Raw genomic sequence first — 24,573 nt, 5'->3', positions numbered from 1 at the left:
CCGCAATGAAAAAAGAAACCGTCTGTGGATGGATGAGAGAGGACAGCAATCTGAGGTGAGAGATCCAAGGTGAAGGCCTTGGAAGTTTTTTCATATTCCCAATAGCAGGATTACATATATAGAGATTATGCTCCGTGCAATTATGGTAACAGCATAAGATTTCACTGACACAAACACAGCAAACCCCATATTTAACAGCCATACCCAAGATATTATCACTGGAAGGAATCTCAGGCAAAAGATTAAAGTTCTTGAAACGAAATGGTTGAAACTCCATAGGAAGTTTGAACAAAACTGAATTTCTTTCCGCACACCACAGCTCTGCAGCCCTCCCACCATTGTAGCATTCACGTTTTATTAAAAAAACAGGGGCACGGAATACCTGGTTTTGGTTGGAGAGCAGATAATTCCAGCGTTTGTACGTTTGAACAAAACTGAATTTCTTTCCGCACACCACAGCTCTGCAGCCCTCCCACCATTGTAGCATTCACGTTTTATTAAAAAAACAGGGGCACAGAATACCTGGTTTTGGTTGGAGAGCAGATAATTCCAGCGTTTACAAACAATCCTTAACCTGTTTATGCTCAGAAAAGGTAAGCGTGAAAAAATTTCACTCAACAAATCCTCTGGTAATTCTTTACCTGTATCTCCAGAAACAGTTAATTTTTCCTCCGGGAATTCTTTACCTGTATCTCCAGAAACAGACATTTTTCTCTCTGTATGTCTTATTTCAGAGTTGTTGTCCTTTTTCACCTCTTTTGCAATTGCAACTATTAAACTCTATAAAACTCTGATAGTGCAAGGGTTACAATTATTAGTGTTTGACAAAAGCAGAGAAAAAGCGTGGAGGTAATGCAATGGCAGTTTGTAGCCAATTATAGCCATTCCTAATTGCAACAGAGAGATTATCTACAGCCAAGTCGCTTCCACCTTGCATTAATTAGGCAGTTACCACTCAATTCGGCATGTTGTTCACTTGAGTTTTCTCCATGTTCATTTGAGGCGAAATCCAACATGGGTTTACCGTAAAAATCGATTATGAAAGCGCAGACAGTAAACAAAAAGGATGTGAGAGCATCTTGGACTAATATTTTAGCTTTCTCCAATAGTAAGGGCATGCGTACAAAAATGTTCATCTCGGCATGATCCCCTTCGATCTGAACATCAGGGAGCTCTATGAAGCGGATCATGTCCCTTGACGAAGATGGTAGGGTGTGGTGAGGAGAGTCGTCCATCCATATGGCGGTGAAGAAGGTGACAGAAAAGCCATGGTACACAGTCAGCCGCTTTGCAAGCTCGAGCAGTGGGATGTGATGGCCCGACCCAAACCCAGGGAAGATTGCGACATGAGGCTTTTGGCTCTGCTCTTGCGACTCCATGAATGTCTCTATATTCCAAGAAGCAAATGCCAATATTTGAAGGGTGGGTTCTGTAATGATGAAGCAGAATTTATAGTTATAAAACAAATGTATGACATTCACCCATTTTTAGCACAACTTATCATCTCATTTCAGGCCAAAAGTTTGGAGGTTTAATCCGAACTTGCAGGAGACCAGGAGGATGAAGAGGAGCATGAGGAGGACGAAGAGAAGCATTGAGGTCCATGGCGTCTAATTCATCTGCAACCTTCAAGCCTTTTGGAGTTCTCTTTGTTTGCCTTGGTGAGTACCATCCATCCAATGATTCAACGAGGGAGTTCGGTATCGGTCATTGTTCGAAATAATGATTCCATAACGTCTACCATTATTGTCAGCCATCCAATTGTAGAAGCTTATAGTATATTGCACACTAAAGATCCAAAGCCTGAAGCCAAGCATAACTCTTTGTATCATGCCTGACTTGAGCTAACTAAATTTTTGTAGTTCTATTCAATTCAACTAAAGGAGCTAGGTTCTTTGTAGCTTCTATATTATTAAAAACCCAGACCCAATTTCTCATCTATGTTTCTATTAGAACAAATCATAATAAACTGGCACTCGAGATTTTTACAGTCATAAAATGCACCCAATGATTGCAGAGAGCAAATTTTAGTAATGCCTAAATACCAACGAACGTCCGGTTAGGACATAGAAATTTTATTCTACCCTTTTGAGCATTTCAAGAAGAAACATGATGTGAGGGGCTGCATCCTCCGACTGAGGTGTCGGGTCTAAGGGATAACTATTTCAGTTAAAATCCTTTGAGATCTGCACCTAGCCTCATTCCTTGGTGCCATATGAATCGGGTAGCCAACAGTGAGAAAGCTTGGGGGACAGCTTAACACTTCGCCAACCTCACTAGTGAATCAATATCCCCTTAGGCTATTAATGCTATGGGTGTGACCTCTCAAGGCAGGGTGGGTGCCTAATAATCAAAGATTTAAGCTTGAGCTGAAAGCCGTGCAACTCAAACATGAAAAAAATGACTGCAATATATACCTCTAATTTAAGGATTATTAAAACTTAGGATGTTTAGTTTTCCTGAACATCCGATGAGATTTAGTACACGGTTACTACAGAAATATATGTAATCCACCAATTAGGCTAAACTGCTCTAATGCAGGGTAACAACCAACGTTGTGGAACCGCAATAAAATTAAGATAGCTCCTTTGGCTACTTTTGTACAAAATGATATTACTACGATAGGCTACATATTTATCATCGTTTGTCCATAATTTGACAACCATCTCTCTGAGGAGTTTCAAACTAGCTTAAGGTGCTCGTAAGGGGATTTTGTCATCCTTACCTTGCTATTGTGAAGCTTACAGAATTAGTGGATATCACTGAACAACTTTACAACCCGTTAAGCTAGTTACCGACAACCAACTGTCAAAAATACAAAAAGACATAGACACTAAAGGTTGTGCATTATTCTTATGTGCTTCGTTGTCTAAATTCTATTGAAGTTCTTCTGCAACGCAGAGACCCGCATGGCTATCCCTTGTCCTATCATTGTTAGATCCTTGATACATCATCAGAGTGTTTTAGCAGCTGCTTATATATATATATATATATATATATATATATATATATATATATATAGGAATCAACAACTAAGCCGAGTACAGGTTTGAATTCGCATGACATGGAGTCAATTGTGACTACTACCACTATAACTTTTAGGTGAATATATGCACGCTCCCACACACTATCCACAAAGTTAATTAAGTATTTTGGACCACAAACTTTACATAAGACTTTATAGGAAATCCACCGCCGATTGAGCTGCCCAGGGACTATTAGTAGTGTTAGCTTTATCAAACAACAATGCTTAGATTTATTTTGGAACTCATAGGTAGAATAGCTTTGATTGCCACAATAGGCATGCTGCTTATCATGCCCATTGCCATTCCATCTATGACATATTTTCTCACAACAAATCCCCCACATGTTATAAATTTTGTTGTGAGTTTTTCTCACAACAAAGCCCCCACATGCTATAAATTTTTTTATTTGACATGAAATTTATGTCAACGGAAGTGGCTCACCATGCTCACAGTTTCTCCTGTGACATTTACAGACTGTCACAATAATTCTTCATACATAGCATCCATTAGAGCTTCTCCCATTATATATATCTTAAGTTTTGTCTTATTTTTATAGATTAAGATTTGAATTCAAGATTTCTAATTCGGTTTCGGTTTGGTTTCATTTTTACAGACATTGCGAATTAAACTACACCAAACTGACAATTTTTATATTCAAGTTTTCAACTTTCACTCCAGTTTCATATTCTTTATAGCGTTATAAGGTATATCTTTTTACACTTCTCTTCAGTTTCATATTCTTTATAGCGTTATAAGGTATATATTTTTACACTTCTCTTCAGTTTCATATTCTTTATAGCTTTATAGGGTATATATTTTTACACTTCTCTTCATTTTCATACTCTGGTTTTCTTTCTTAGACAATGTGACACTCCGAAGTCAGTTTTCATATTCAGATTTGCATTCCTGTGACACTTTCACTTCAGTTTCATGTTCAAATGTGCACTGTCAACTCAGTTAATCAGATTTGCATGTTTACAGACGCAATTTATGTAATAATCATGGATACAAAATACTGTTTGGCTGCTGGCATTATCTACTGAATGGCGAGAATGGGAACGGCGGGGAGATTTCAAGGTGGGTAATTTTGATGCAGAGAGCTGGAGGAGGTCATGGTCCAACAAGTTTTTGCTTGAATCAGGTGAGGCTGGACACGGTTGGTTAATGATGATCTGCTTGGCTGGGATATATTCTTGCCCTTCTTTCCCACTAATCCTCTCAGCCTCTGGCATTCTAATTGGAGCTGAGCAATCTTTCTGACATTCTCCAGGTATTGCATGTGGGAAACCTCTGCAGCTTTCATGGAGTGCTCCCTCTCTTCGCTCCGGATTTCAATTTCCTTGTTAAGCAAGTGAAGTTCATACTTCAAACGAGACTTTTCCTTTTCTGCAATCTCCAGTTTCATCTCCATGGTGCGTAATTCATCTTGGGATCTCCTTTTGGAGTGGAGGACGTCTTGGTATGATGTGAAGAGAAGATTCTTTTCGGATTTCACCTTATCGATCTCTTCCCTGCCCAATTGAAGTTCTATCTGGCATTCATTCAAGGATCTTTTCAGTTCAACCTTCTCTGCAATTGCGACCTCCAGCTCACGCTTTGAAGTTGCCGCTTCAGCTTGAGCAGTTTCCCATCCTACCTCGAAAACAAAAAGAAAAGAATGTATTATCAAATTTCAAGGATTGTTTTTTCACTGGGTGGGGTAATCTACAATAGAACGCCGCTGGATGCATGAAATTGACTATGATCCAAACAATCTGGGGCTCATAAAATACACCACAGGATAATTGGAACTTAGTGCCATGTGAAGTAATTGAAGGTTATGTGGAAATAAGCAATTGAAACCCACAAATTCTTAATTATTATTTATTCATGTGATGCAAAGGGGTTTTAGAGAAATAGGTTCGGTTTACCTGTATATTTTTATATGCATTAGATAATGCTCGTAATGTTGGTAGTGATAAATATACTTCATCTGTTATATAAGGTTTTCTCTATAGTCTAATTTGTTTAAAATTTAATAGAGATTTATTGAAATTATATTTTAAATTGTGAAATTTTTATAATCTAAGTACTTAAAATTTTTCAAAATACTGGATTTATATATATTATCAAAAACTCATATTAAAAAATAAATATCAAAATTTCACAATTTTTTTTTTTCTAACCAAATTCTAACTAAAAACTTTAAATATTTAAATAACAAAATAATAATATGGTCGACCCAACTTACCTACATACAACCCATACCAGAGTAAGGCATTTGTCAAAGGCATTTGTCCAACATATTTGGTTAGCAATATCTTATGTTTTCTCTATTATTTCTTTTGCCTGCCCTCATATATATAAAAGAAAGTAGAATCGATTCAATTGGAAAAAAAAAGCATATGAAATTATTCAAAACCAACCTATATGATTTATCTATAACAGGTGAATTTATTTAAAGATATTATATATGATTTATCTAATTGTAATATTCAATATTATTCATATATTTATTCACATAAAAGAAAAAGTTAATTAAACTTTTAGATTTATATGGTTTTTGGTTTTAACTAAGTTAAATTGTGTAAAGTAGAATAAAACCTACCATGTTTAAGATGAACACTCTACCTATTATCAAAGATAAAAAAGCGTTTTTAGAAAAATGAGAAAGTGGATTGCTGAGAAATAAAATTTTATTCCTTAATACTCTCTATTCTCATCTTAAGCACTATCTATTTTTTTTTGATACTCTCTATTCTCATCTTAAGCACTCTCTTAAATTTAACATGGAGAATCAAAGAAATTTCACAACTAGGCGAAGCATTTGTGTTGGTAAGTGAGACTCTTTCTAAGAAGCAATTCTGACAGCCAGGTGACAAACTACTGGGTCAAGGAGAAGATATACAAGGCCTATAATCTATTTTTCGAGGCATCAAACTTTGCCATCATATTCAAAAACACTCGCACATACTCACTGACAGAAACACGTTACACATTGTGGAGAAGAAAACTCAGAAAACATATATATTCAGCTCACAAGTAAACAACCACAAATCATCACCTAGAATGAATCTCAATCGAAGAAGTTACACAACCAGGTCAACCAAGAATTTGATATTGACTAAACCATTTTGACACAATCTCTGGAACGTGCTTGCTTCTTCAGCTCACTGATCGCATAGTGAAATTGAAGATATAAACAATCCTGAGGTGTATCCTAACCCTGCCTGTAAATGGGTAGAAGATTGTTACCTGAAACTGCCTCTTCCAAAAGTTTTTCACGCTGCTTCACCATATCTTCTTTGCTTTCTGTTGCCAATTCTTCGTCCAAGTGCACTTCCTGCTACACCAATAATATAGAACATCAAAAATCATTTCAAAGCATTAAATCTATATAAAATGAGTTCTGATATATAAGAAATTAATGCCCCACCTCATGAGTCTGACCAGACGAGCAGGTAACATTAGGCTTCTCTTCTTCCCTTTCCTCCTGCTTCTTTTTCCATGGCCAATTTTTTCGACCCATCTGGTTATACAAACATGAAATACAAAAAAAGCTGGTTCATCTACCCAATTTCTTCAAGCTTTGTCACAATGAAACTTAACATAATAAAATTAAGGAAAGCCAAATTCCTTGTGCTTCGTTGCAGCTTTGTCTATCTAAATGTAATAAAGTGCATCATCCATAGTTACCTACATTGCACCCTGATCAAGTACTGTTGCAGAATGTCAAATGACAGGACAGTATTGTTATTTTTGTTGGAGATATGTCATTATAGTTGGATTGGATTCATCTTCTTCAAGAAATGTGTCGGCAAAAGTTCTTTATTCCCGGGCTGACGAACTTTCAAAGGATCGCTTCCTCTGGCTAAGGTTGGAAGAATATCATAAAACAAAAAAGCATGCAGGTCCAACACTAAAGTTGAAAAAAAAAAATCCAAAGATACGCTACCCACAGGGAAAAAATGGCAGGGGAACCAAACAGAAAGAGTTCATCACGCATCTGCCACCTTTTTATGACTTTACTTCATCTCAAGGGACCTGGAAGACAATACACATGGATACTTAACCAAAAGGCAAATCTTTGTTAGGAAAGTTTGGAAGTTGGTTTAATCAAACAAAAATCTTAGAATGCAGTAAGAAGCACACTAGCTTACAATTAATTAATAAGCACAAAAAGAAAAAGAAAAAAAAGTATGTTCTGTATTCTTCCTTTGCCGAAAGCAAATGGTGATGTGAGTTTTTCTCACAACAAAGCCCCCACATGTTATAAATTTTTTTATTTGACATGAAATTTATGTCAACGGAAGTGGCTCACCATGCTCACAGTTTCTCCTGTGACATTTACAGACTGTCACAATAATTCTTCATACATAGCATCCATTAGAGCTTCTCCCATTATATATATCTTAAGTTTTGTCTTATTTTCATAGATAGAGATTTGAATTCAAGATTTCTAATTCGGTTTCGGTTTGGTTTCATTTTTACAGACATTGCGAATTAAACTACACCAAACTGACAATTTTTATATTCAAATTTTCAACTTTCACTCCAGTTTCATATTCTTTATAGCGTTATAAGGTATATATTTTTACACTTCTCTTCAGTTTCATATTCTTTATAGCGTTATAAGGTATATATTTTTACACTTCTCTTCAGTTTCATATTCTTTATAGCTTTATAGGGTATATATTTTTACACTTCTCTTCATTTTCATACTCCGGTTTTCTTTCTTAGACAATGTGACACTCCGAAGTCAGTTTTCATATTCAGATTTGCATTCCTGTGACACTTTCACTTCAGTTTCATGTTCAAATGTGCACTGTCAACTCAGTTAATCAGATTTGCATGTTTAAATAAGGTTTGAGTTGTAATATTTATTGGTAAAGCATATAGAGTATCTTTGACTCACCTATATTTAACATTTCAATGAGCGCAATTCCAATTAATAGAGAAAGCATAAAACTTTAAGCATCTATCTTATTTCTATGTGTAATATTATAAAATGGTGAATCATTTTTTAAGTTAATTTATATGTTTATTTAATTACGCTATAAGGCGTTCCCTCTGAAAGGAACTCTCCTCCATGCCGCGGTGTCTCGTTATGAGCCCTTAGATCGATTGTTAGACGATGGAATAAACTCCAGCCATGAGATCATCGGTGAAAAATGTTGTAAACGGTTCAGTTTATTGGAATGTCGTCAATGACAATTGTCACTCAATGATGGGCCTTCCCATCAATTCTGCCATCCCTTCTTCATTTCCATTCCCCCTCTTCTTCCATTAATTCCCTCGCCGCTCTTTCCGCTTCCTCTCTCTTCACCAATGCATCTGCGCCCTTCTACGCTTCAATGCCCATCTTCATCTCCTTCACTAGAAGGAAGCCATTCATTTTCAGCCATTCGTTCTCTGTTCAGCAAAGAGAGGCCAAGCGATCATCGGCACTCCATGTAAGATGCTTTCGATCGTTGAATTCCAACCGCAATGAAAAAAGAAACCGTCTGTGGATGGATGAGAGAGGACAGCAATCTGAGGTGAGAGATCCAAGGTGAAGGCCTTGGAAGTTTTTTCATATTCCCAATAGCAGGATTACATATATAGAGATTATGCTCCATGCAATTATGGTAACAGCATAAGATTTCACTGACACAAACACAGCAAACCCCATATTTAACAGCCATACCCAAGATATTATCACTGGAAGGAATCTCAGGCAAAAGATTAAAGTTCTTGAAACGAAATGGTTGAAACTCCATAGGAAGTTTGAACAAAACTGAATTTCTTTCCGCACACCACAGCTCTGCAGCCCTCCCACCATTGTAGCATTCACGTTTTATTAAAAAAACAGGGGCACGGAATACCTGGTTTTGGTTGGAGAGCAGATAATTCCAGCGTTTGTACGTTTGAACAAAACTGAATTTCTTTCCGCACACCACAGCTCTGCAGCCCTCCCACCATTGTAGCATTCACGTTTTATTAAAAAAACAGGGGCACAGAATACCTGGTTTTGGTTGGAGAGCAGATAATTCCAGCGTTTACAAACAATCCTTAACCTGTTTATGCTCAGAAAAGGTAAGCGTGAAAAAATTTCACTCAACAAATCCTCTGGTAATTCTTTACCTGTATCTCCAGAAACAGTTAATTTTTCCTCCGGGAATTCTTTACCTGTATCTCCAGAAACAGACATTTTTCTCTCTGTATGTCTTATTTCAGAGTTGTTGTCCTTTTTCACCTCTTTTGCAATTGCAACTATTAAACTCTATAAAACTCTGATAGTGCAAGGGTTACAATTATTAGTGTTTGACAAAAGCAGAGAAAAAGCGTGGAGGTAATGCAATGGCAGTTTGTAGCCAATTATAGCCATTCCTAATTGCAACAGAGAGATTATCTACAGCCAAGTCGCTTCCACCTTGCATTAATTAGGCAGTTACCACTCAATTCGGCATGTTGTTCACTTGAGTTTTCTCCATGTTCATTTGAGGCGAAATCCAACATGGGTTTACCGTAAAAATCGATTATGAAAGCGCAGACAGTAAACAAAAAGGATGTGAGAGCATCTTGGACTAATATTTTAGCTTTCTCCAATAGTAAGGGCATGCGTACAAAAATGTTCATCTCGGCATGATCCCCTTCGATCTGAACATCAGGGAGCTCTATGAAGCGGATCATGTCCCTTGACGAAGATGGTAGGGTGTGGTGAGGAGAGTCGTCCATCCATATGGCGGTGAAGAAGGTGACAGAAAAGCCATGGTACACAGTCAGCCGCTTTGCAAGCTCGAGCAGTGGGATGTGATGGCCCGACCCAAACCCAGGGAAGATTGCGACATGAGGCTTTTGGCTCTGCTCTTGCGACTCCATGAATGTCTCTATATTCCAAGAAGCAAATGCCAATATTTGAAGGGTGGGTTCTGTAATGATGAAGCAGAATTTATAGTTATAAAACAAATGTATGACATTCACCCATTTTTAGCACAACTTATCATCTCATTTCAGGCCAAAAGTTTGGAGGTTTAATCCGAACTTGCAGGAGACCAGGAGGATGAAGAGGAGCATGAGGAGGACGAAGAGAAGCATTGAGGTCCATGGCGTCTAATTCATCTGCAACCTTCAAGCCTTTTGGAGTTCTCTTTGTTTGCCTTGGTGAGTACCATCCATCCAATGATTCAACGAGGGAGTTCGGTATCGGTCATTGTTCGAAATAATGATTCCATAACGTCTACCATTATTGTCAGCCATCCAATTGTAGAAGCTTATAGTATATTGCACACTAAAGATCCAAAGCCTGAAGCCAAGCATAATTCTTTGTATCATGCCTGACTTGAGCTAACTAAATTTTTGTAGTTCTATTCAATTCAACTAAAGGAGCTAGGTTCTTTGTAGCTTCTATATTATTAAAAACCCAGACCCAATTTCTCATCTATGTTTCTATTAGAACAAATCATAATAAACTGGCACTCGAGATTTTTACAGTCATAAAATGCACCCAATGATTGCAGAGAGCAAATTTTAGTAATGCCTAAATACCAGCGAACGTCCGGTTAGGACATAGAAATTTTATTCTACCCTTTTGAGCGTTTCAAGAAGAAACATGATGTGAGGGGCTGCATCCTCCGACTGAGGTGTCGGGTCTAAGGGATAACTATTTCAGTTAAAATCCTTTGAGATCTGCACCTAGCCTCATTCCTTGGTGCCATATGAATCGGGTAGCCAACAGTGAGAAAGCTTGGGGGACAGCTTAACACTTCGCCAACCTCACTAGTGAATCAATATCCCCTTAGGCTATTAATGCTATGGGTGTGACCTCTCAAGGCAGGGTGGGTGCCTGATAATCAAAGATTTAAGTTTGAGCTGAAAGCCGTGCAACTCAAACATGAAAAAAATGACTGCAATATATACCTCTAATTTAAGGATTATTAAAACTTAGGATGTTCAGTTTTCCTGAACATCCGATGAGATTTAGTACACGGTTACTACAGAAATATATGTAATCCACCAATTAGGCTAAACTGCTCTAATGCAGGGTAACAACCAACGTTGTGGAACCGCAATAAAATTAAGATAGCTCCTTTGGCTACTTTTGTACAAAATGATATTACTACGATAGGCTACATATTTATCATCGTTTGTCCATAATTTGACAACCATCTCTCTGAGGAGTTTCAAACTAGCTTAAGGTGCTCGTAAGGGGATTTTGTCATCCTTACCTTGCTATTGTGAAGCTTACAGAATTAGTGGATATCACTGAACAACTTTACAACCCGTTAAGCTAGTTACCGACAACCAACTGTCAAAAATACAAAAAGACATAGACACTAAAGGTTGTGCATTATTCTTATGTGCTTCGTTGTCTAAATTCTATTGAAGTTCTTCTGCAACGCAGAGACCCGCATGGCTATCCCTTGTCCTATCATTGTTAGATCCTTGATACATCATCAGAGTGTTTTAGCAGCTGCTTATATATATATATATATATATATATATATCTATATATATATATATATATATATATATATATATATATATATATATCTATATATATATATATATATATATATATATATATATATAGGAATCAACAACTAAGCCGAGTACAGGTTTGAATTCGCATGACATGGAGTCAATTGTGACTACTACCACTATAACTTTTAGGTGAATATATGCACGCTCCCACACACTATCCACAAAGTTAATTAAGTATTTTGGACCACAAACTTTACATAAGACTTTATAGGAAATCCACCGCCGATTGAGCTGCCCAGGGACTATTAGTAGTGTTAGCTTTATCAAACAACAATGCTTAGATTTATTTTGGAACTCATAGGTAGAATAGCTTTGATTGCCACAATAGGCATGCTGCTTATCATGCCCATTGCCATTCCATCTATGACATATTTTCTCACAACAAATCCCCCACATGTTATAAATTTTGTTGTGAGTTTTTCTCACAACAAAGCCCCCACATGCTATAAATTTTTTTATTTGACATGAAATTTATGTCAACGGAAGTGGCTCACCATGCTCACAGTTTCTCCTGTGACATTTACAGACTGTCACAATAATTCTTCATACATAGCATCCATTAGAGCTTCTCCCATTATATATATCTTAAGTTTTGTCTTATTTTTATAGATTAAGATTTGAATTCAAGATTTCTAATTCGGTTTCGGTTTGGTTTCATTTTTACAGACATTGCGAATTAAACTACACCAAACTGACAATTTTTATATTCAAGTTTTCAACTTTCACTCCAGTTTCATATTCTTTATAGCGTTATAAGGTATATCTTTTTACACTTCTCTTCAGTTTCATATTCTTTATAGCGTTATAAGGTATATATTTTTACACTTCTCTTCAGTTTCATATTCTTTATAGCTTTATAGGGTATATATTTTTACACTTCTCTTCATTTTCATACTCTGGTTTTCTTTCTTAGACAATGTGACACTCCGAAGTCAGTTTTCATATTCAGATTTGCATTCCTGTGACACTTTCACTTCAGTTTCATGTTCAAATGTGCACTGTCAACTCAGTTAATCAGATTTGCATGTTTAAATAAGGTTTGAGTTGTAATATTTATTGGTAAAGCATATAGAGTATCTTTGACTCACCTATATTTAACATTTCAATGAGCGCAATTCCAATTAATAGAGAAAGCATAAAACTTTAAGCATCTATCTTATTTCTATGTGATATTATAAAATGGTGAATCATTTTTTAAGTTAATTTATATGTTTATTTAATTACGCTATAAGGCGTTCCCTCTCAAAGGAACTCTCCTCCATGCCGCGGTGTCTCGTTATGAGCCCTTAGATCGATTGTTAGACGATGGAATAAACTCCAGCCATGAGATCATCGGTGAAGAATGTTGTAAACGGTTCAGTTTATTGGAATGTCGTCAATGACAATTGTCACTCAATGATGGGCCCTCCCATCAATTCTGCCATCCCTTCTTCATTTCCATTCCCCCTCTTCTTCCATTAATTCCCTCGCCCCTCTTTCCGCTTCCTCTCTCTTCACCAATGCATCTGCGCCCTTCTACGCTTCAATGCCCATCTTCATCTCCTTCACTAGAAGGAAGCCACTCATTTTCAGCCATTCGTTCTCTGTTCAGCAAAGAGAGGCCAAGCGATCATCGGCACTCCATGTAAGATGCTTTCGATCGTTGAATTCCAACCGCAATGAAAAAAGAAATCGTCTGTGGATGGATGAGAGAGGACAACAATCTGAGGTGAGAGATCCAAGGTGAAGGCCTTGGAAGTTTTTTCATATTCCCAATAGCAGGATTACATATATAGAGATTATGCTCCGTGCAATTATGGTAACAGCATAAGATTTCACTGACACAAACATAGCAAACCCCATATTTAACAACCATACCCAAGATATTATCACTGGAAGGAATCTCAGGCAAAAGATTAAAGTTCTTGAAACGAAATGGTTGAAACTCCATCGGAAGTTTGAACAAAACTGAATTTCTTTCCGCACACCACAGCTCTACAGCCCTCCCACCATTGTAGCATTCACGTTTTATTAAAAAAACAAGGGCACGGAATACCTGGTTTTGGTTGGAGAGCAGATAATTCCAGCGTTTGTACGTTTGAACAAAACTGAATTTCTTTCCGCACACCACAGCTCTGCAGCCCTCCCACCATTGTAGCATTCACGTTTTATTAAAAAAACAGGGGCACAGAATACCTGGTTTTGGTTGGAGAGCAGATAATTCCAGCGTTTACAAACAATCCTTAACCTGTTTATGCTCAGAAAAGGTAAGCGTGAAAAACTTTCACTCAACAAATCCTCCGGGAATTCTTTACCTGTATCTCCAGAAACAGTTAATTTTTCCTCCGGGAATTCTTTACCTGTATCTCCAGAAACAGACATTTTTCTCTCTGTATGTCTTATTTCAGAGTTGTTGTCCTTTTTCACCTCTTTTGCAATTGCAACTGTTAAACTCTATAAAACTCTGATAGTGCAAGGGTTACAATTATTAGTGTTTGACAAAAGCAGAGAAAAAGCGTGGAGGTAATGCAATGGTAGTTTGTAGCCAATTATAGCCATTCCGAATTGCAACAGAGAGATTATCTACAGCCAAGTCGCTTCCACCTTGCGTTAATTAGGTAGTTACCACTCAATTCGGCATGTTGTTCACCTGAGTTTTCTCCATGTTCATTTGAGGCGAAATCCAACATGGGTGTTCCGTAAAAATCGATTATGAAAGCGCAGACAGTAAACGAAAAGGATGTGAGAGCATCTTGCACTAATATTTTAGCTTTCTCCAATAGTAAGGGCATGCGTACAAAAATGTTCATCTCGGCATGATCCCCTTCGATCTGAACATCAGGGAGCTCTATGAAGCGGATCATGTCCCTTGACGAAGATGGTAGGGTGTGGTGAGGAGAGCCTTCCATACATATGGCGGTGAAGAAGGTGACAGAAAAGCCATGGTACACAGTCAGCCGCTTTGCAAGCTCGAGCAGTGGGATGTGATGGCCCGACCCAAACCCAGGGAAGATTGCGACATGAGGCTTTTGGCTCTGCTCTTGCGACTCCATGAATGTCTCTATATTCCAACAAGAAAATGCCAATATTTGAAGGGTGGGTTCTATAATGATGAAGCAGAATTTACAGTTATAAAACAAATGTATGACATTCACCCATTTTTAGCACAACTTATCATCTCATTTCAGGCCAAAAGTTTGGAGGTTTAATCCGAACTTGCAGGAGACCAGGAGGACGAAGAGGAGCATGAGGAGGATGAAGAGAAGCATTGAGGTCCATGGCGTCTGATTCATCTGCAACCTTCAAGCCTTTTGGAGTTCTCTTTGTTTGCCTTGGTGAGTACCATCCATCCAATGATTCAACGAGTTAGTTCGGTATCGGTCATTGTTCGAAATAATGATTCCATAACGTCTACCATTATTGTCAGCCATCCAATTGTAGAAGCTTATAGTATATTGCACACTAAAGATCCAAAGCCTGAAGCCAAGCATAATTCTTTGTATCATGCCTGACTTGAGCTAACTAAATTTTTGTAGTTCTATTCAATTCAACTAAAGGAGCTAGGTTCTTTATAGCTTCTATATTACTAAAAACCCAGACCCAATTTCTCATCTATGTTTCTATTAGAACAAATCATAATAAACTGGCACTCGAGATTTTTACAGTCATAAAATGCACCCAATGATTGCAGAGAGAAAATTTTAGTAATGCCTGAATACCAGCGAACGTCCGGTTAGGACATAGAAATTTTATTCTACCCTTTTGAGCGTTTCAAGAAGAAACATGATGTGAGGGGCTGCATCCTCCGACTGAGGTGTCGGGTCTAAGGGATAACTATTCTGTTAAAATCCTTTGAGATCTGCACCTAGCCTCATTCCTTGGTGCCATATGGATCGGGTAGCCAACAGTGAGAAAGCTTGGGGGACAGCTTAACACTTCGCCAACCTCACTAGTGAATCAATATCCCCTTAGGCTATTAATGCTATGGGTGTGACCTCTCAAGGCAGGGTGGGTGCCTGATAATCAAAGATTTAAGTTTGAGCTGAAAGCCATGCAGCTCAAACATGAAAAAAATGACTGCAATATATACCTCTAATTTAAGGATTATTAAAACTTAGGATGTTCAGTTTTCCTGAACATCCGATGAGATTTAGTACACGGTTACTACAGAAATATATGTAATCCACCAATTAGGCTAAACTGCTCTAATGCAGGGTAACAACCAACGTTGTGGAACCGCAATAAAATTAAGATAGCTCATTTGGCTACTTTTGTACAAAATGATATTACTACGATAGGCTACATATTTATCATCGTTTGTCCATAATTGGACAACCATCTCTCTGACGAGTTTCAAACTAGCTTAAGGTGCTCGTAAGGGGATTTTGTCATCCCTACCTTGCTATTGTGAAGCTTACAGAATTAGTGGATATCACTGAACAACTTTACAACCCGTTAAGCTAGTTACCGACAACCAACTGTCAAAAATAAAAAAAGACATAGACACTAAAGGCTGTGCATTATTCTTATGTGCCTCGTTGTGTAAATTCTATTGAAGTTCTTCTGCAACGCAGAGACCCGCATGGCTATCCCTTGTCCTATCATTGTTAGATCCTTGATACATCATCAGAGTGTTTTAGCAGCTGCTTATATATATATATATATATATATATATAAAGGAATCAACAACTAAGCCGAGTATAGGTTTGAATTCGCATGACATGGAGTCAATTGTGACTACTACCACTATAACTTTTAGGTGAATATATGCACGCTCCCACACACTGTCCACAAAGTTAATTAAGTATTTTGGACCACAAACTTTACATAAGACTTTATAGGAAATCCACCGCCGATTGAGCTGCCCAGGGACTATTAGTGGTGTTAGCTTTATCAAACAACAATGCTTAGATTTATTTTGGAACTCATAGGTAGAATAGCTTTGATTGCCACAATAGGCACGCTGCTTATCATGCCCATTGCCATTCCATCTATGACATATTTTTTGTTTATCCAAGAGCTTTCAGTTTGCGGTTCTCTATACGTTTTCAGATTCTCAAAGTCCCATCAAGGTAAGTAATAGTCATACCGACAATAACTCTATGATAATATATTTTTAACAACCTTAAATATTTATATCGAGCACAGAAATACTATTAAATATTTTCATTGTTGTTTAAGGACCAACTGTTGACAAAATCCTGGCATTTTTTACGATAAAACCAGATCTGATCTGAGTAAAATTGCTAGAGAAATTAACATGGAGTCTAGGGGCTAAATGCCAACTCTTTATTGGGTGGAAGCTGCGGGGCAGCTGAGGTTGTTAGTTAGGGTACAACTTTGCCATGATGAAACAAGATAAAGAAATGGTACATTAACGGGGAACTAGGTCCTCATGAATAAGGAGGGCCTAATTACTATATACAAGAGATTATTATAGCCATTCTCACACAGTTGTGTATGATTTTTCAATATTTTGGTTATTAAGAGATATTTTCCTATTTCTAAAGAGATGTAGATGTGTCTCATCATTATTATACTTTTGAGCCACACTGCCTTTCTATATTTGATGTATTTAGTATTTTTTTAGTTATTTCTGGTAACTTGGAGCATTACATCAAGGCCCAGCCTTGGATGTGGAAGAGAGGGGAAGGGAAATCTCACCTCAAAAAGGCCTTGGCTTTGTCTCAACTATTTTCCCCATCATACAACCCCTGAAAGTAGATGCTTTGATGATCAATCTTAATGGACTAGGGCTTATCCTTTATCAAATAAGCCTTCTGCTTCTAAGGAAGAAATCAAATCAAAGGCTGTCATGTGTGGAGGGCCATTGAAACAAGGGTCCGACTCTTGACATGATCACTTTGTTTGCTACTTCCAATTGCCTGAACTTTCTAAGTTCAATGGTCAATTTACTGCTTCCATAAGGTCTCTCCATAGTATGTATTTTCTAGATTATTTTTGTGTGTTTCTGGTTGTCATTTTCATGTCAAAACAGAGTTGGTCACCAAGGAGTGTGGCTCATTATGCTCTATGCACTCAATGTTTGTGTCTCTAGTCATTAAATCTAGCTGAAACATTTTAGTGGAATCCAGGGCCAAGGATTTGGTTTCCATCTTTTTGTTTTTAGTGCTGAGTGATGCATTTCAGTTTTATTTAAACACGTGAGCCTGCTTCATGTTTACATAAGTTGTCGAGTTTATAATGATACACATTTTTTAATATTTAATCATGAGTTCAACTTACCAGTAGAAAATGGAACAAAAAGAACAATCACATGAGATAGTATCCACTATAAACTTCTTCATAAAAACTTTGTAGAATAATTACCAATTCATGGTAACTAAATATTTCATGTAGAGTTATGCATTACTTCAGTCCTTTAAAAGAAGAAATTCTAGATGCATTACTTCATTCCTTTACAAAGCAAAAATTCTAGTAACCAGTTACCGTTGATATCTCAATGCTCATGATTTCTTTTTCAGGGTCGTGATGCATATCAATGTCAAGAAGGATAATGATTATTAGCTGTGGAAAAATTATTATCTGATTTGTCAAGGATAATGATTTGTTATCGGCTCATATTGTTGCAATTGGGGATGATAAAAGCATTGCAAGTTTAGATATCTTAAGTAGTTGAAAAAATATTTGCTAATCTCTCCAGGAAAATAATCTCTTTTTATTCTTGTTCTTGGAAGGCAACATTTGTCGGAGTCTCATTGCAGAGGCTGTATTTCGTGATGCTATGCAGAAAAGGGGATTGACATCAGCATTCAAAATTGACTCTGTTGCAACTATTGACTACAATGAAGTAGGTTCCAGCTTATCATGGGTCAAGGCTAATTGAATTGGTATTTTAAATTTTTTTGTATTATACTGCAATAAATAGGTATCACGTATTAATATGTTAAAATTATTTGAAGGGCGATCCTGCAGATCCCAAGATGAAGAATGCAGCCAAGAAACGTGGAATAGATATAACTTCTATATCACCTACAGACTTTAAAGAGTTTGATCTAATACTCACAATGTACAAGCAGAACAAAGGTAAATAAAAAGCATAAACGGCATATAAAACTCCCAAAATTTTCAGTTTCATTTGCTAAGTTGTTCCAAACAGAATCTAATAAGCCAATACTATTGTTAAATTCAGAAAAATGTACATTAAAGTTTGTCTATGTTATTGTTAACATATGCTTCTAATTAGTTTCTAATTTGTGTGCAAATATAAATTAATAACATGGGATGGATATATTTTGTAGCTGACATATTGAAAATTCTCCTTCAGTGCCCCCAACACACAAGGCCTTTATTGTTTTTCCCAGGTAATTGTTTATATTTGGTATTCTTTATCGTTTCCCTGTGATACTCATACCATGGAGGAAGCCATTTTTATAGTCAGATGGAGAAAGTGGAGGAGCAAAGTAGGTGTGACATATCAAATGGACAATTACTGTGCCAATGGCTTGCTACCTTGGAGCTCTGAAAAGCTTCCGACAGCAGTGGTATGAGAACTCAACTTTGCTCAATTATGGTGAAGTTTTAGTGTGATAGCATCTGAGATTTGTTTTGAGATTGGTTCTCTCTGTAACTGATTTTTTGATTTTGTGTGTTGTTGTTCGCATTACAGATGTGGCTGATATTGCACTGATATTGAGAAAGCACACCCTTCCAATAAAGCTATTTTCTTGCATGTTATTCAATGAATTAGAAATCTTTGATCCTCGGGATCAGTTGCCATTTGCATATGTAAGAGACATGATGACCCCCAAAGTGAGGATTCACATGCTCGAATAAGCCATTTTTAATACAATAACAAATGAATATCAACATTCTTACAAAGTCAATCGAAGCATTTTCAAATAGCCTCCTTTGGACCTGCAAATTTCTTTGGTTTATGAATCCAGAACCTGCAAATCATATTTGGACAGAATGTGGGCTACATATTCTGTTTGATTGTATTAATTCATTTCAAATTTGATTGGCTGCTATTATTACAACGTCCATAAAATATCAAATTTTTAAACTGTGAAGGGTCACGAAATAGCAAGAAATAGCAAAATATGGGAGGATCCATACCTGCAAATTTAACCAATCCGTGATGTTGATGGATGCCATGAGTGTTAATTTTGTGCTAGATTGGATTAGATGACTGAAATAGCAAAATATGGGAGGATCCATACCTGCAAATTTAACCAATCCATGATGTTGATGAATGTCATGAGTGTTAATTTTGTGCTAGATTGGATTAGATGACTGATTTACTTCTCAATAATTGAAATCATTTTTACTGCTTCTGCCAACATGAGATGATAGAGACTCTGCACCTATATCTAATATGTGTATTGCATTTAATGGCGTTCATAGAGACTGAATTGTTTTTCCATGTGAATTCCAGTGGTGATTCTGGTTATACCGGAAATGAAGGAAAATACAATGAAACGTGCTCTCCTGGACAGCTGGTATCCAAACTGGGTGTACGCCATGAAAACAGTTTTAACTCAAACAGAAACAAAGAATTTTTCTAGGTGGCTCTTTATTAAAGGAGGTGCGACGTGGGGACAAATGTCCCCAGATGTTGATTGTTACATTTCTGCATCTTTTTTATATTTGCCTATCCCTATGTCGCCATTGCTCTTCAATTTATGCACATTTCTGCATCTTATTTAGATTTTCATATTCCTATGTCACTATTGCTCCTCAATTTATGCACATTTCTGCATTTTATTTATATTTTCCTATTCCTATGTTGCCATTGCTCCTCAATTTATGCCTTACGGCGTTTCCTTTGCAACATTTGGTGCAAATGCTAGTTCTAACTTTTTAAAGTTGATTTTGAATAATAATCGGTAAAAAAAATATATTAAAAATTTCAAAATGTAAAAGGTCTAAATTAATACAAAAATGATGTGTGTTTTCGTTAAAAAAAAATGATTAGATAATAATGCAAACAAATTTCATTAAAAATATTTACTGGTAAAAATAAGCGAAATTTTTTATTAATTTAAATTTCTCATCAAATTTAATGACATAAATAAGTTTAAAATTTTGTGCAAAATCTATGAAAACACCATTCGATTCTAAAAAAATTTCACTTATAACTTTATCATAATTATAATTTTATTATTTATATATTGAATAATTATCTTCTCACAAAAATTTTATTATTTATATATTGAATAATTATCTTCTCACAAAAATATATTACTCTGGTATTTATTGTTTTAAATATTTATAATGTTAATATGTATTTTAAATTTTAAAAAATTATATAACATATTATCAAATTCATAATTTAAATTTTAATTGTTGTACTATTGATTTTTCTAATTAAAAAGTAACATAAAATTCAAATATATTATTTAAGCTAAATCACAAAAAACCAAGTTCATTATTTAACCTAAATAAAATAAAAAATATGTAACTAATCATGATATAATCGGAGGCGATATGCCCTATATGGGAACCTACACAAATGATGGAGACTGAACATAAATTTCAGACAACACCCAGTTTATAAAAGGTGGCACATTAATATAGGTGATCGACACCAAAAAATGTAGCTTCCCAAATGCCTAGTTCAGAACCCGTATGTCACATATTCATAATGCATTTATTAGCGAATTAAAAGTTATCTGGTTTTTTCACATGTTTTCAACAAGTGCTCTCTGTCGATGAGATGTGGACAGAGGACGAAAAGAACTCGAAGAACTCCCCCTTATAAAAAGCCTTCAGCGTAATAAATTTACTTAGTGGTTGGGATACTTCATTATAAGATTCCTCATTATATACGTCTAAGTGGTAAGTGTAATCCTACAATGTGTGAATTGAATGAAAGAAACTCTATAATATATTAAAAGAAATTAATTATTAAATTATACATTTAGTAGGTTTTAAAAGTTTTTTTTTTTAAATATGGAAAACTCATTTCATCTTTAGGCTCAGTTAATATGAAATTTTTGAATAAAAATATTAAATTCAATGTTTATTAATTTAAGATAAATAGAACTTGCAGCTAAGAGGGTTAGCTTAATTGGTGAGTATTTTTTGTTAAAAGAATCTCCCTATTGAGAGGTCATGGGTCAATTCTTTTTTACCCTTTTGGGATTAGGCTTCGTTAATGAGCTTTATTTCTTGTTGAATTGAGGCTTCTGTGATCCATAATAGACAGACTTTTGTCGACGCGTTTCGAACCAATCAGTGTGGTTCATCGTCAGGACAAGTTGGTTCGATACGCGTCGACAAAAGTCTGTCTACATGTGATTTACACCAAAGTTATTCTTACAGCTCTATTTCTGTGAACATAATGACAGGTATAAAGAAATATATAATCTTTTTATTTAATATGAATGTGAGCTTGTATAAAAGAAAATCTTATTATACTGAAATGAAAAACATACCATTTTGAAATGTAAAGGTTAAATATGTCTCTTTGGTTTCAAACATGTAGATAGAAGTATGAACTTGTTTATCTAATATGAATATGATCTTGTATAAAATGGCAAACATATAATTTGAAATGAAAAGTAAGGTTAAGCTAGTGGCTTTGGCTTGAAACATGTACAAAATAAAGGTATGGATTTTTGGGTAGATTAATAGATGTACTACTTGAATTCCTAGATGCGTTGAACTCTATGCACGTGTTGTTGTTGGGAGCAGTGCATGGGACTCTCATGGCTGTGGTTGGCACCTATAGTGTAGCATCGACTTGATAAGCATGTGTTTCTCATAACAAAAACTACAAAGGTTCTTGGAACAATGTCAAGCACTTCATGATTGATATGTGTGAGAGTTGAATTGCATTACTTGATGGAATGGTGTTGTTAACCAAACATGAATCATTAGATTGCCATGGATGTATATGAATTTATCTTATTCTGTGAATTTTGTTGCGTGAGTTTGTGTGCTTGTTAGTTCATTAAAATTGTTGGTGATTAACTACAATTTGAATGTTTAGGTCATGGGCATCCATTTGTGGATCTGGTGGGCATGTTTCCACATTGGGCCTTAAGTTTCTGACTCTGGATAATTCAGTGCCTTAATCCAACTCAGATTGGTGTTGTGATATCCTCCCTTGTGGTTACAAATTCTTGTGGATATCTGCATGAAATTATATCTACCATAGAAAATATGCAGGTTCTGTGTCTCATTCAAGATATTGGAAGGAATTTGGAGAGCCTAGGTGTTACATGCTATGAGCTAAAGTGGTGAATGGAGCATTGGATCGATGTAGTCAATGACAATGTACAATGTATGGTGGATAAACAGAGTATGGGAACATTGAATGATGAATCAATGTAAAAGATGGTTGATATTACGATTATGTTAAACATTGTCAAAACTGAGGCGATGATCAATGTTAGGTGGCACTGATGGTAAAGAATGAAGACAAGTTTGTTGAGGTGGTTGTGTAAAGATATTTCCTAGAAAATAAGTTAGACCCATAGGAAGAATGACCATAATTTGTTTTGGCATTTATTTTATGAGACCCTAAAGTAGGATGGGACACAACCTGAAGTGTTGCAACTTGCTTGAGTGTTTGATTGGTATTAAGTGAGAAAGCTCTATGGTGCTACATGCCTATATATGGATGCAATGTGGATTAAATATTATGAATATTATAACATAGATTTATTGAAATGAGTAAATAAATATGCATCCTTGTTAATGTATCAAATGTAGTAAGATATTTTAAACATTGAAACATATTATTATTTAAATTAAGTATTTTTTTATATATGTCCAATAATATATCTCAAAAATTTAAATGTATATTTAAATAATGTATATCATGATGTACCAACTTATATAATATGGAATGCATTGTTATCTGATATGGGCCTCTTATCAAGCGAAATTAACGTAGATTGAAAATGCATATGGTAAGATTTTCGATGTGGTTGGCCTCAATGGACGGTTTTTCCATGGTGATCATTAGTGTTTAATCTCGGAGGAATAAAATAAAAAATTATTAGATGTCGATGTGTCAAAAGTAAGTTATGGAAAATGCAAAGAACGGTTTACATAAAGGATTAGATTGTGATAATCTCGATTAGAGTGGTTGTAAATGCATTTGTAATTAAGAAAGATGATCAATTATAACAAGGTTTATTGGAATGGTTTTGATGTAATTTTTACTTGCTTTATGTGTATAATCACATTTTATTACTGATATTATTGGTTATTATTAGGTAGAGATTTAGTTGGTTTGATATATTCTCTCCAATTAGCTAACTTCTTACATTTTCTTAGATTTATGTGTATTTGATATATTGACCTAATCTAAAGAATGTGTGTCCAAAATAGTTTATCTATCTTGAAACATTACTTAATGTATATCTTAACATGGTATCACAGTAAATTTGTGCTTAACTCTGTCATAGGAGAGCCAGGGATATGAAGCCTATGGGGAATAAGAGAGTATATTGAAGTATGCTTTTCTAGAGTGTGTGCATGTGTGTCCATCATTTGACTGCTTGCAAAGTTTGGAGCTTGTGTTTAGACAAAGTGGTGTGGAATTTGCAGATCCTCGTGAAGTAGCAGACATGAGTTACACCATGTGATATATGCATGAAGTTTGGAGAGAATGCATTGTACCTTTCCAAGGAAGATTGTAAAGGGAACTCGAGTGCACTTGTGTAAGAGACTCCCATTAAAAGGTTGTTTCAAGGTAATGAAGATTTAGTTAGAAAGGATTTATTTGTCACCTTATCATCCCTAAAGGATCCCTACCAACTTGTGTTATAGCAAAATCTTTACCTTTCAGATAGTTTGTACAAAGTTCAAATCCTGAAATTATGACACATTATGAAATTGATCTTCCTCGTATTCTCGATGCTCTTGTGGAGGGGGGAGGAGGGGTCTCAAATCGGGTGTCTCGATAGAATTGTGGGAAAGAAACATAATCTGCATTGGATTCATTCTGTGAATAGATGGGAGAGGAGAAAGGTTGATCGTGCTTACCAGGTATGAAGATATTCATGGACGCATGAAGGCTGCTGAGCTTGTAGGAACAATCATTGTTATTATTGAATGGCTAGGAATTGACACAATATTAACTCCTTCC

At 35.9% G+C, this 24,573-nt stretch overlaps 1 protein-coding gene across 1 annotated transcript; it reads left to right on the top strand.

Annotated features, from left to right (window-relative positions):
• Positions 1 to 14,784: 14,784 nt before the first annotated feature.
• LOC149236354 (uncharacterized) lies at positions 14,785 to 19,304 on the top strand. Its single transcript, XM_089368863.1, has 4 exons — positions 14,785 to 14,842; positions 18,206 to 18,318; positions 18,431 to 18,554; positions 19,138 to 19,304. Exons 1-4 carry the CDS (start codon positions 14,785 to 14,787, stop codon positions 19,302 to 19,304), a joined length of 462 nt encoding a protein of 153 aa, XP_089224989.1.
• The last annotated feature ends 5,269 nt before the right edge of the window (positions 19,305 to 24,573 follow it).

Source organism: Pinus tabuliformis, chromosome 8 (genome assembly GCF_031772625.1).
Source record: "Pinus tabuliformis cultivar Carrire ecotype Pingquan chromosome 8, CPIR1, whole genome shotgun sequence".
Classification (NCBI taxonomy): domain Eukaryota; kingdom Viridiplantae; phylum Streptophyta; class Pinopsida; order Pinales; family Pinaceae; genus Pinus; species Pinus tabuliformis.
This window is presented reverse-complemented; position numbering and strand designations above follow the sequence as displayed.

Coding starts and splice junctions, on each gene's coding strand:
- LOC149236354 (XM_089368863.1), top strand. CDS start 14,785: ATGGCGTCTGATTCATCTGCAACCTTCAAGCCTTTTGGAGTTCTCTTT. Junction 18,319..18,430: donor CAACTATTGACTACAATGAA/GTAGGTTCCAGC, acceptor AATTATTTGAAG/GGCGATCCTGCAGATCCCAA. Junction 18,555..19,137: donor AATGTACAAGCAGAACAAAG/GTAAATAAAAAG, acceptor TTCGCATTACAG/ATGTGGCTGATATTGCACTG.